At 31.4% G+C, this 13,391-nt stretch overlaps 1 protein-coding gene across 2 annotated transcripts; it reads right to left on the bottom strand.

Moving 5' to 3' along the window:
- Positions 1 to 1,647: 1,647 nt before the first annotated feature.
- LOC134274771 (probable serine/threonine-protein kinase pats1) lies at positions 1,648 to 12,951 on the bottom strand. 2 transcript variants are annotated; one of them, XM_062757004.1, is made up of 7 exons: positions 12,727 to 12,951; positions 11,352 to 11,449; positions 7,788 to 8,951; positions 6,837 to 6,930; positions 5,786 to 5,965; positions 2,374 to 2,620; positions 1,648 to 1,733 (listed from the first exon to the last, which is right to left on the bottom strand). In XM_062757004.1, the coding sequence occupies exons 1-6, from the start codon at positions 12,893 to 12,895 to the stop codon at positions 2,502 to 2,504; spliced, it is 1,824 nt and encodes a 607-aa protein (XP_062612988.1). In that variant the 5' UTR covers positions 12,896 to 12,951; the 3' UTR covers positions 1,648 to 1,733; positions 2,374 to 2,501. The 2 variants fall into 2 exon arrangements, with proteins under 2 accessions (XP_062612988.1, XP_062612989.1); XM_062757005.1 differs by having other exon boundaries at positions 6,855 to 6,930.
- Positions 12,952 to 13,391: the final 440 nt, after the last annotated feature.

Below are 13,391 nucleotides of genomic sequence, written 5' to 3'. Positions count from 1 at the left end.
AAAAATTTGATTAATAATTATTTCATTTTTCATGCGCGTACATGTTCTGTTCTTTGTCCTTTGTGTACATGTAAGGATTCCTGGCATACTACCCAGAATCAATTTCTACTGCCTTTTATAGTTCCATTGTTTATTAAATCTCATTTCTGAGTTAGCTCCGCCCATTAAATTAAAAACCCCCGCCCACGGGGATGCTGGGACTGCTTTCTGGGACTGCGGGGCTGACTCTGGGACCCGGGGGGACCTGGGACTGCGGGGCCCGTTTGGGACTGCTGTGGGACTGCTCGGGGAGCTGTGGACGCTTTAACACCCAAAAAGCAGTCCCCGGGACGCTCTGGGACTGTTTTGTGTCGGGTTGGGGTCTGGTCGGTACGTATAGCCATTATCTCTATTTTGAAATATGCTGGTAGCTGTGTGTGCTCTGTTGCTTTATTCTGTTAATTTGAACATTGCATCATTGTATTGTGTCAAAACAAATTTACATTTTTTCAAAAAAATCTGCACAGATTTTTATAATGTGTAAAATAACTTAATATTTCCAAATTTCTCTGTAAGAAAAATATCATATTCAACATAGAAAGGCAATTTTTTCCTAACTTTCCTTTTACCCCCATAATATACAAGAATTAAGATTTGAGAAGTATTTCTTAAAAGCAGTGACACATTTTATGAATAAATTCAAATATTTATGTTTAATATTCTTAGAATATTATGTTGTAACACCGAAGAAGAAAAGTAACTTGTATTAAGAGGCCACCTGTTATATATACAATTGAACACTTTTCCTTCTCCGTTAGTGTCTCTATTAACAAAGGATTGACTAAAAGATATTTTTAGACTTCAAAGAGACTAATTAAATTCTTTTCAAAATATACAGTGAATAGATTGTCTAAGAATTTCTTCATTCAACAGTTTGATTACATGTATGAACGCTTCTGGTGCTAGGAATTCAAAAAGAGGAAGAGGAATCAAGTGCTTTTTACAGTGTGTGCATAAATGGCAACACTTCAACTGCAACTGCCTGTTATTTAGGAGAAAAGAAGACTTTGAAAAAATGTAATTAATTTTATGGTTTTAGCCCCATTGACAAAAGTGTTTTCAAATTTTGTTCACCTTCACTGATAGATCCAATATCAATAAAATTGGTTCTGTCATTCAAGAGGAGGAGCTGGCAATGTTCAGATGTTAAGGGATGACGACAGACAAAAAAGATTGGAATGTCATCTGATAGACGCATGTGACGTAACAAATGGCTGCTGTACTCATCATTCATTGAGACACATTATCACAGCATTAATAGTAAAACAAAAGTAAATACCATAAAAAAATCTAAAATTTCGTTTTATTTATCGATCATTTATCGATAATGATAAATGATAATTTCTAACCAGGCAAAAACACAATTTATTACAATATGTAAATATAAGATAATAAAATCCAGGGATATGTAAAATGTAAAGTACCATTTATAGTCAGAAATGGTATTTCTCTTACATAATTTTTCATTTTATTTCATGAAAATGAATATCTTGTTTGTCAAAAAAAATCAACACTATAAAATATTGCACAATTTTTACAATAAATGTAACTAAATATACCACCATAAAGACACTGTTTTTTCACTCATAGAAATATTTGTTGTTGTCACGTTTATATTGTGAATTTTTAATATCCATTAGTTATATTTCACTTATCCTTCTCTTTAAAACATCACCACTGAGTCTTAGAATGGCCTGAAAAGAAATAAGACAAATCCAATATAAAAGTATAACATTGGTTTTGATGACAAAGATTATAAATAGACTACTTATTTTTATTTGAATTAAATAAAGACATTTTTCAACTCAGTTTTGAAAAAAAGATCTTTTATTGAAACTACTTTTTGAAGCTTGACAGAAAAAAATGGCATAAATGAGAAAAAAGTTGCAACTAAAAATGCAAATAATTATACATATATGTAAATACAGAAAAGTTTGCTTTAAAAAGATATATTTTTGTCCTTTTGAAATTTGTAATTGTTAATTTTGTAATAATCTGATATGCATTATTTTCTATTGAGAGATGTATGCTCTAAATAAAGGATTGTTTTTCCCTGATAATTTTTGCCCCCTTTTTGTCTTTACAAAAAAAAAAAAAATTTGTGTTGGCTATTTTCTTCTGAGAGATTTATGGTAAAAAAATTATTTCTTATTTTAGATATAAAAAAGGTGTTTTACTTTAAGCTCTATTCGTTAATGAATGGCCAATCCTACCTGCTAGAACAAATAAACGTTTACTGTCGAGAAATGATCCACAACCAAAATATTGTCTGAATTAAATTCTATTCACTGCTGGACAGCAAAATAACCCTTGACGTATATTGCTTTAACTCACCTTAGAAAGATCATCCCAGATTATGCTAAAAAGATCATCACTCATTTCGGGGCTACTTCCTGGAGTATGGTAGTATTTATTTCTATATAAACGGATTCTTTCTATGTCGTCACTCTCCGTGATGTCAACTATTCTAGGTTCTTTTCCCCATCCATTTCCTGGGGAGCAATGTCAGAGAAATTCCTCAACAATTTATACATAATGGTAACGTCCATAGATAAAGATGATACACTAGTGTTGGATCCTCCTTCAAAAAATTATTTAAAAACATCCTTACAGAAATAAGGTTTTCAGGAAATTATCCATACCCTTAGATGTGATAAAGTAGAAATAATGGTTTTCCGCTTCACTCATTTATTTAAATCATCTAACCGTTAACTTGCCTTGGGAGTGTATCGAGTTTTGAAGTCAATTGACAATCACAAGTGAAATTTTTACATTTTTTGTGCTCATCAAATACGAAAACACAATCTTGTCTATCAGTGCATTTAATCTTTCAGTTTCAAAAACATGGATCAAAATGGTTTTAAAATTGTTTTAAGATAAAAATCTAAATATATTTTGAACAATATGCGTAAATGTACCAAATTTATTTTCACCCAGCTTTATTCTTGCCTTTTCACACATGCAAACAATTTGCCCAAAAATTTTATTGTATTCTTTGAATTCACCCCTTTTTGAATTCACCCAAAGGAGCTAAGAGCGGAAGGGGCGAAAATATAACTGGGGCAATAAATCTCTGTATACAGTAGCATTTTAAATTTCTTTTTGTGGCATAGATGGTTTCACTTTCAGCACAAAAATCTGAAATGTTTTTCTTACTAATTACAATATTTTATCGAAAAAAAAAAACATTAACACCAAGCAGAATATTTTATCTTATAATGTTTTCAACACCTTAATAAAACATGCTCTGTGACAACGCACATTGAAATTTTTTTGAAAGTGCGTTAAAATTAGGACAAAATCAACGCACTTTGAAAAAAAATTTCAAAGTGCCTTAAATTTGGGACCAGCTATTACTTTGAAAAAAAAAAGTTTGCGTTAAGAACATCAAGATAATTTACCATAGAGACACTTGGCAACTTTGAAAAAAATTATACATATTTTATTAATGGAAAGATCTTATTTGTTATTTAGGCCTTATCTTTCAAAAAAACTTATGAATTGATGTTGCTCCCGTAGAAAAAAAAAGAAGACAGGTAGAGCACAGGCCTACTTCTTTTCAAGACCCTTTTCCTTTTATTTTATCGAAACCTGAAATATATATAAAAAATTGCATATATCAGGTCCTGAAGTGACTTTATCTTTAAAAAAAATTACCCAGTCAGGGTCAATTTATCAACTTTTATTTGTAAGGATATTGATACAATTTAAGGGGTACCGATCCTCTGATATGAAAGATAACTCTCAGAGACAGTCAGAGTACAAAACATGAATACTATTCAGTTTTCTTCATCAGTGTGTAATATATCCTCTGAGTAGTCAATTCGTTGAAATCCGACATTCCATGGAAACATTACTTTCTATTTCTTTTGCCAATCTCAGACTAATTGTTTTATTATATTTAACAATAAAACATTTAAATCCTACTTCAAAAGCATTTTAAATTGAATAAGTTGTATTTTTTAAAAGACTATTTTAATTATGGTTTAATGTTTCAAGTACTTAATACAGAATTTTTATAAGTATGACATTTTTTTTATATGAAGAAATTTTTAGAAGAAAGATAACTTATCACAGATGTATTTTTTTTTCTTACAACCACATACAACATTGTAATTTTCTGACTTAGAAAGCATCGCTTCATGATGTTTTCTGAAAAATGATTTTAATAGGTATTATACTAAGTATTATTTTCATATACAATATATTTCAAATTAAATGTTATTTAAATCGTTACTGTTTTTGTTCTCTATGTTGTAATTATCTTATATCATGGACATAAAAATAATTTCTGAAAAAATGCTGCGCTTCTTACATCAAACAATTTTCTATGTGGCTCTATATATAGTTGTTCATGAAAATCCAAATTAGAAATATTAAATTTTCTGAGTGAAATTTGATAGCAGAGGGTCATTTGAAGACCCCTAAATTTATTTTTTTTCAGAGTGCGCTAAAATGGTCGATGTTAACACACTTTAAAAAAAATATTGCTTTAGCTTGGTCCTAAATTTAACGCACTTTGACATTTTTTTCAAACTGTGTAATTTTTAAAAGTGCGTTGTAATATTTTAATACTCCAAATCATTATATATTATGTTGTTGTTGCTGAAATTTTATGACTAATTTGGTATTGAAACAATTTTAAATAATATTCTATCCTTGGGAACAGTAAATAAATAAAGTTTGTTATTGAAACCACTGTTAAGATCTTTACGCGGTATACACTAGAATATTTTTGCCCCAGAAAAGTCATATTTTGAAAATTTCCTAAAAGTTGCTGTAATGCATATAATGAATGAGGAATATAAATTAACAAAAATGTAACAGTTCCAAACTACATTATTGGTAAGTTTTGTTGTCTATGGTCGACACAAACTATTTAGATATTATGTTGTTAAAATGGACAAATTTGTTCAATTTTTACTCTAAAATTAATAGAGAACAGGCCTACTCCTAACAACATTTACATATTGCATTATTACTTTTCTGCAATTTATATCAAAATATTGCACTAGGGCAGGCCTGTGCTCTAAGACTTTTACTAAAATATCTCGCAATATAAACTTTTTTCTGAATAAATCAATAAAATTTAGAATATGCGTCATATCCTGATTTCATGATCTAACATATGTCATCATGATTTTAAAAAAATATACAGTATCTTAATGTCTGTATACATCTCCTTGTTTTATTGTAATAATAATTTAATTATATATTTCTCTTCATAGTTTGATTTGGGTCATTATGTATTTAATTACCAATTATATTCCCTACAATATTTGGTAATATTAAATATATTTAAACTTATATTTTCACATTCTTGTTTTGATATCAAGTTTTCCTTTTTATTTGTAGACCTTTTAAGTTTATTTTTATATTCAGTATACTTTTTGCTTACTTTTTTCCAGTACTATTTCAAAAGGGATACTTTTGAATGGAAAAATGGCTTTTTCTTCTTAATGTAAGTTATTAGTTACATGTAAATACGTTAAAATGACATTTTTTTTAAGGATTAAAATGTTCTTGGTTAGAAAAAGAAGTAATTATTTAGTAAGGGAATAAAGTAATTATTTATCTATGGTATAAAATGCCGTTGTTAAAGGAAAAACATTATGAGGTTTATATATAGTACAGAAATTTTCATATCATATAAAAAATCTTTTTCTAGACTTTTGGATCTCTTCATGCCATAAAACATTTGAAGAAGCATAACATTTATCATTAAAGAAAGAAAACCAATCAGTACCTTGCTTTGGGAAGAGAATCTCTAGCTGAGGTTGTAAAAATCGGAACTGCCCTCTTCTCATATCTGTTTCATTTTCTTTCAGAGTCTTTTCTAAATCCTCTTTTGGGAAGAATTTATCAAAGCAGATTCTGACTGCTTCTGTTCCAACTTGCAATAACTTTAATATCTTGGCAAAATTATCTATATCATAGAAATATAGCCCAAGTAAGTTAATAAATGACAATATGGTAAATTTCATTACCATGATTATTGTAAATGAAAATAACTTGAATTCATTACAATACTTTCTCCCTCATGTCAAATCAAAAGTTAACAATAAGGGGAATTTACTTAATCTTTTAATGCGAAAAAACGTTACTGTTCCTCATATAAATACGTACAACAATAATAAGCAAAAAAAAGGTCACAAACCTTACCTATTTTATGTGATTGTTTAAACTTGATTTTATTTTATACATGTACAATCATATCAATTTGTATAGAGAGTAAACCAGAAAAGGGGTCGTCAGGTCTGATAAGTAATTTTATTTTAAAAGATTTAAATACCCATAGGTCGTTTAAATGCATTTCGAAGTTTGAAATGGAAATGATAATGCCTCATAGTTTATTTCTAGAATTTTGAATCAATTAAAATTTGATATAAACAATTTATTAATAAACTTCTTTTTAACAAATTAAATAAAAAAATATCTATTGGAACTTTGTAATTTTTAATCAGAATTTACATATGTACAGTTTATTAATAAACATTCTTTGGAAATATGTATCTAAAAATTAGATATAAAATATCTATTTTCAATCATCTATAAAATTTTAAAACTTTTTAAAGGAAAATCATAATTTGCAACATATGATACAAAATCGTTTTCATTACATTAAAAAAAATTCAGCATCTAAGGCATTTTTTGACTTAAGCTTAAGATGCTTCATGATCCCGGGGCCTGGTACCTAGCAACTTACCCTCGCTAATATTATATTATCTGTGCTAATATAAAGTCGAGGAAAATGTGAAATGAACAAAGAGTTTTATCTGTTAATTAAGTTGAGATACCTTTTGGATGTGACTCACTTGATCCAGAGCTTTCTGACAGTGAACTTTTAGATATACCTTTATCTTCAGAAGGCTCAGCCTCATCATCATTTACCTTTAATATGTAAATATTGACACTAAAGCTGTGTGTGCTCATTATGAATGATCATTAAAGATTAGATAATACTAAAAGCAAAATTTCCCGAATGCACAACAGTGAAACAATTTAAATCAAACACTCGTTTAACTCTTATATTATATGTTACAATACTGTGAAAACAATCAGTGTTTCAGTGAAATGACAAGTTTTATTGCTGCTCTCGACTTGCATTTCTCGCTACTTGAAAAACTACATATACATATATAAACTCCGATTTTAACAGAGATGAAGCAAACCTTCATTGTTTTCACCACCCCCAACTAAATATTGGAATTCTGATTAGTATAAATATATGTTGCACAATAATGACGTATAATTCTCTGAAATGCTAAAGTGACCTTCTTATTAAAATCAGTCTTTAAAGACATTTTTATACCCAACTAGAAATTATACTTCAAATTTTACCCAATTCTTTTATTTAAAGAAATTAATAAAACATCTTGTATTTACTCTCTATGAATTTCAAACTACTTTTCCTATTTTTAATTTCAAATCTATAGTATTTAACCCTTTTTAACATTTTTTTTTATAAAAAATTAATCCTCTTTTTTTCAGATCTAAAACTTCCATCGTAACCTTTTTGATCAGTTTATGAAACACTTATTCAACAGTTGAATGATGCACTTCCCTAGACATTTCTGATGTTTGATTGAATTGACTGGAGACTGTACAGTGCAAAAAGGAGTCATGTAGCCAATACATACATAACAGTCAAGATATGATCCAGAATAATTAAATTTTACAGAAACTTAATCTGCCAGTAAAATTTCCTTTTTTTTCTTCTTAAAAGAGCAACTGTTGAAATTAAATACCTGTATCCAATATTTCGTGATATCCTTTGATTTGATGGTATGCTTTCTCCCAATTGGACAGTAAGGACACTGAAAAGTAGGTTTTATAAATTCTGATTCGTTGATCACAGAACTTTCCTTGTTATCACAGAATCCCGTAGCTTTGCATTTGAAAGCAAAAACAAATTTAGAGTCTGCATGAAATGTTTCGGAGAGAATGTTCAGTATATTGTCGATTTTGTTCTTTATTTGTTGACATGTTGATTTATCGACCTCTCCTTCAATTACAAACATTTGTAACTGAATTTCTGTTGGTGTCATACCAATCAGAATGTTATGGTTCTCAAAACGAAACACAGCTACTGTCTGGTAAATGCATAGTTCATCACGACTTGAATTAAGTTTCCATGGTATTTGCATGCAAATAGCTACTAGACGTTGGAAAATTCCAGCAGGAAGAGCATCAAACACGTAGCAGAGGATGGATGAGGCAGGGTATGATGAAAAGCATTCCGCAGGAAATGATTTTTTGTTCATACAGGGAACATACCAATTGTTGTCTTCCATTTTCGCCAAGAGACCAAGCTTCTCCATGTAGAGCATGATATCATCTTTGTGCTCAAGGTACCCATTGTTGTTCATTTCCCATATCGCAGACAGCAGCGTGTCACTGAGCTCTCCACTTTCATTAAATTTGTCCCATTGTGAGGCAAGCTTAAATAAATCCTCTGCTGCATGGTTTTTATCGGTAATGACATTTTTGAATGCATCTGCAAACCATTGAACATCAAGAATTATGATTTCTCTGAGAGATTCTTGGTCAAAGTGTAGAATTTCTCTGATGTCATGGAAAAACTGCAGCATGGTTTTAATATCTTCGTCTTTTTCTAACTTAAGTTCTTGTGGCAACGCTTCATTGAAAGCCAAAAGCGTCTCTCTGTTGATGATTTTAAGGTTTTTCTTTTCTTGGAAGAATTTTTCAAATATTGCCCAGGAGTATGGAAGTTTCTCTCCCCAGTGATCCAGATTTTGGACAACATCAACAACTGACAGCTTGATTTTTTCAATGCATTCATTCTCATGGAATCCAACAGCAAACATCCTTTTCCTGTCAAAATGATTTTGCAGAGACGCATCCTTTGTTTCCAAGCTCGTCCATATCTCACGGAAAAACTTTTCTTTCTCCTGGTAAACAAGAGTTATTAAGTTTAAGAGTATGAAGCTAGCAGACAATGGACTTAGATGTTCATGAAAAGATGCTTTTTTATTTTACTAAGAAAAAATTTGATCTTCAGCTGTGACTTCTCCCTACCCTTAGGGGTTATTAGAAAGATTGAAAGAAATTTGGATCTTCATCACCTTACATCGGGATCCTTACAAGTCAATATGATTAAACATAGCGTAAGGCTTTCTGTTATTGAGAAGATTTTTCCTCTAGATCAGTAATTAAAATTTTGATCACAAACTGTGGCCCCACCCTATCCCGGGTTCATGATTTGGTCAAAAAGGAATTTCAAAACAAAGTTCACATAAGGCAATTTTTGTCCCAGTAAATTTCTGTAAAAGTGAAACAGCTTTGCTTTACTTGAAAATGCATAAAATATCATTTGACCCTTGGCGATTGAAAATCCATAAAAAATTAAGAAATATTTTTGTCATGCATTATGACATCATGAATTGCGTCATTCTCCATATTGTGTGCAACAAAACGACCAAATTTTAAGGTTCTCTCCAATATTTTCTATAGAACGAAATATCAGATCTAAAATATGTCATAATGATAATGATACAAATTATAGGTCACCTGAGCATTATGCAACAACTTTCCAGTAATTGAATTTGATTAATGTTTTAAGCCAGATGGTATGTGACATTCACAATTTTGAAAGAGGCACCATTGATCATCATAACAATACACTTAGCAGTTGCTTAGCCTTTTTACTGAATACGCAGGGTAGGGGAACAAAAAATGCATTCCAACTAATCAGTAGTGCCCCTAACACTGTGACCTAAACCCCTGACCCTTAAGGTCCACACATTGCACAAATTTTTAAAAGACACCCTAAAATCAATAAATAAATGATTTATAAATACAAAAGAACAGATTTCAAACAATAAATTCATTTTCAGTATATAAGTAGAGCCCCCATCCCACCCCTGACCCTGGGGCCTTGAAATTCACAAGTCTGCAAGATAAGGGCCTTTGCTGATAATAACTATAAAGGTAGTTCATCAGCTTTATACCCAGAGACAGAGAAGAAAACTTTCAAATATTTAATGTATTTTTACTATATAATCTATAGAGCCCCACCCTAACACCAGAACCCCAGACCCTAGGGCCATAAAATTCACAATTTTGGAAGAGGCACTCTTGCTCATCATAACAATGCACTTAGTTAGTTTATTTAATACCTAGGAGCAGAAAAGAAGATTTTCAAAGTATTCATGTATTTTCACTATATAATCAATAGAGCCCCCCCCCCAACACCAGGACCCTTGACCCTGGGGCCTTAAAATTCATAATTATGGTAGAGGCTCTCTTGCTTACAATGTATCAAAACTATGCACTTAGTTAGCATATTTAATATCCAGGGGCAGAGAAGAAGATTTTCAAAATAATCATGTGTTTTCACTATATATAATCAATAGAGCCCCGCCCTAACACAAGAACCCCTGACCCTGGGGCAATAAAATTCACAATTTTGGTAGAAGTACTCTTGCTCATCATAACTATATACTTATTTGATTTATGTAATACCCAGGAGTAGAGAAGAATATTTTCAAAGAAATAATGCATTTTCACTATATACTTATTTAGCCCCGCCCTAGCACTAGAACCCCTGATCCCAGGGCCATGAATTTCACAATTTTGGTAGAGGACTAAATGCTAATTACAATCATGCAAACAGTTTGCCTGCTTGATGTCCAGGAGTTAAAAAGAAGATTTTCAAAGATTGCACTAATTTAGTGGTTTTGGCCCCACCCCGGGGGCAGGGACAATGAAATTCACAATTTTTGTTCCCCTTCACCCATAGAAGCTATATGCTAAATTTGGTCGAAATTGGTTCAGTGGTGTCAGAGAAGAAGCTGAAAATGTTCAAATGTTAACGCCATCGAACACGAACGACGTAACGAACGACGAACGACGACGGACAAAAACGGATAGCAATAGGTCACCTGAGTTTACTCAGGTGACCTAAAAAGGATGGAACTTTTTTTTTAGGATTATAACACAAGTTTTACAATTTTGGATTAAAGATTCTACTCATATTTTTTTCTTCTCTGAAAGTACTCAAATATACCAGTTTTTCTTAAAATTTAAGAACATTGAATTATCATAGAGCAAGTTTTCAGGAATTTTTTTTAATAGGCCTTGCTTTGGACTAATTTAAATTCCCTTCACCTGTATTATAGTATAACTTTACAGTATAGTCTGTGCTAAGTTTGGTTGAAATTAACCCAGCGATAATTGAAAAGAGTTTTAAAATATTAAAAGACGACAGACAGCGGACAAATGTGATCAAAAAGTTCCTTCGCTTTTGCAGTTTCGAAGAACTAAAAAGCTTTTGCAGTGCTATCAAATACCTCCTTTGTCTTTTTTTCAGCATGAGTGCCCACCAGTATAACAGGAGCCTTTTCACTGCTGTATTGATGAATGGACTTGGTCCAGAATGTTAGATAGTCTGAATAAAATAAAAATCAATATTTACTCAGTAACTTTATTAATAAGTGTACATGATACACCACCCTGTAAGCCTACATTAAACTTCATGTTATAATCTATATCGTGTTTATGGGTGTATTCATCTTCAAAAGAAACCAAGATGTGTTTGTGAAACACTATGCGCCCGGGCGGCAACAAAATTCAGAAAAAGCCTTTTTGAGCATTAAGGTCACAGTTAAGGTCACAAGGTCATTGACCTTTGCTTCATTTGAAAGAGCTTGATTAGTGGAGTATGCGTACAAAATCTGAAATCTCAATCTCTCCTAGTTCGAAGTTTATAGTGAGGGTTCAAATACTACTTTTTTGCATGTATATCACAGTCAAGGTCACAAAGTCATTGACCTTTGCTTCATTTGAAAGAGCTTGATTAGTAGTATGCGTACAAAATCTGAAATCTCAATCTCTCCTAGTTCGAAGTTTATAGTGAGGGTTCAAATACTACTTTTTTGCATATATATCACAGTCAAGGTCACAAAGTCATTGACCTTGGTATCAATTGAAAGAACCTGAATATCGGAGTATGCATGCTAAATATGAAGTCTCTATCTTTCATGGTTCAAAAGTAATGGCGAAGGTTACAGAAGTTTGCAGAAAAAAAGCTATCTTTAGCATAAACTAGTAGGACACAGTTAAGGTCACAAGGTCATCGATCTTGGTGTCATTTGAAAGAGCTTGATAAGTAGAGTATGCATATTAAATATGAAGTCTGATCATTCATACAAAAGTTATAGTGAAGGTCAAAGTTGAAAAATAAACAAACAAACAGAGAGACAGCCATACAAACAGGACAAAAACAATATACGCCCTGGATCATCGATCCAGGCGCATAAAAAATTATCTTTAACAAGAACTCAATTATACATGTAATAATATCAATAAATTTGCAAATTCCTGAGGCCTAAATCCTGTTAAGTTGAAATTTATAAAACATTATGAAAACCTCTGTAATGAGAAACGAGCATCAGCCTAATTTTGAAATTATTACCTTTGTATAGACTTGACTAAATCCATAGACCACAACAATCATCTTAATCATTTTGAACTGTTGTTATTCCTTATAGCAGTTTTCAAGGTCATTGTATCGACCATAGAACTTTCGAATATATGACTTTAAAAGAGACTGCTTGTCAATAATAAAAGTTAAGCAGAAAGATCTTCCATACTTATAATGCATCTGCTTTGACAGAAACTAGACAACTACACGTAATAAACACTAATTATGTAATAAAAACATACCTTTGTGTGTCCATCCTTCGTAAATTGAACCTTTCTGGCTACAAACTTCTTTTCCAACCTTTTCAAGTAATTTCTTCTTCATATTAAGCACTAGGATGAAGAATGCCCTTGGACTCAAAAAAATCTGATGTGAGGAATAATATGAACACTGTCCCGCAAAGTCTATCATAGTAATTTTTTTCTCTGGATCATCCGATGCATCTTTGGAGACTCGTAAAATTCCTGATATTTCTGATTCTTTAGGAATATTTTGTTGGTCTTCAATCATTCTTTCTTTTTCCAGAAAGGCAGCAGCTTCATTCCCTTTACGTGATTCAGATTCTGTATTCAAGCTCTCATGTGTAATTTTTTCATCACTTGACGATTCTTTATCGCTTGCTCTACTGACTGTGTCCTTTTGATATCCTTTCTCTTCAATGTTCAACTTTTTCATGTCACCAGATAATTCTGCAGGTTTGTCCTGAATACTCTTTTGTTGGCTTGATTCATCAAGTTTAACTTTAAAACGTTGTTTTTGGCTGGATGAGTTTACTGCAAAACGAAAATAACATTTTGATTTTTCTTTTTTAATCATTCTTTTATTTTTTTTTAAATACAAAGCCTTGCACATCACTAGCTTAGCTGATCCAATCAACTTAAAATTAGATATTAGATCTGCTCACATA

The sequence above is a fragment of the Saccostrea cucullata genome, unplaced genomic scaffold (assembly GCF_032062105.1).
Source record: "Saccostrea cucullata isolate Sc308-1 unplaced genomic scaffold, CSIRO_AGI_Scuc_v1 ctg7638, whole genome shotgun sequence".
Lineage (NCBI taxonomy): Eukaryota > Metazoa > Mollusca > Bivalvia > Ostreida > Ostreidae > Saccostrea > Saccostrea cuccullata.
The sequence above is the reverse complement of the archived record's forward strand: the minus strand, read 5'-3'. Positions and strand labels throughout refer to the sequence as shown.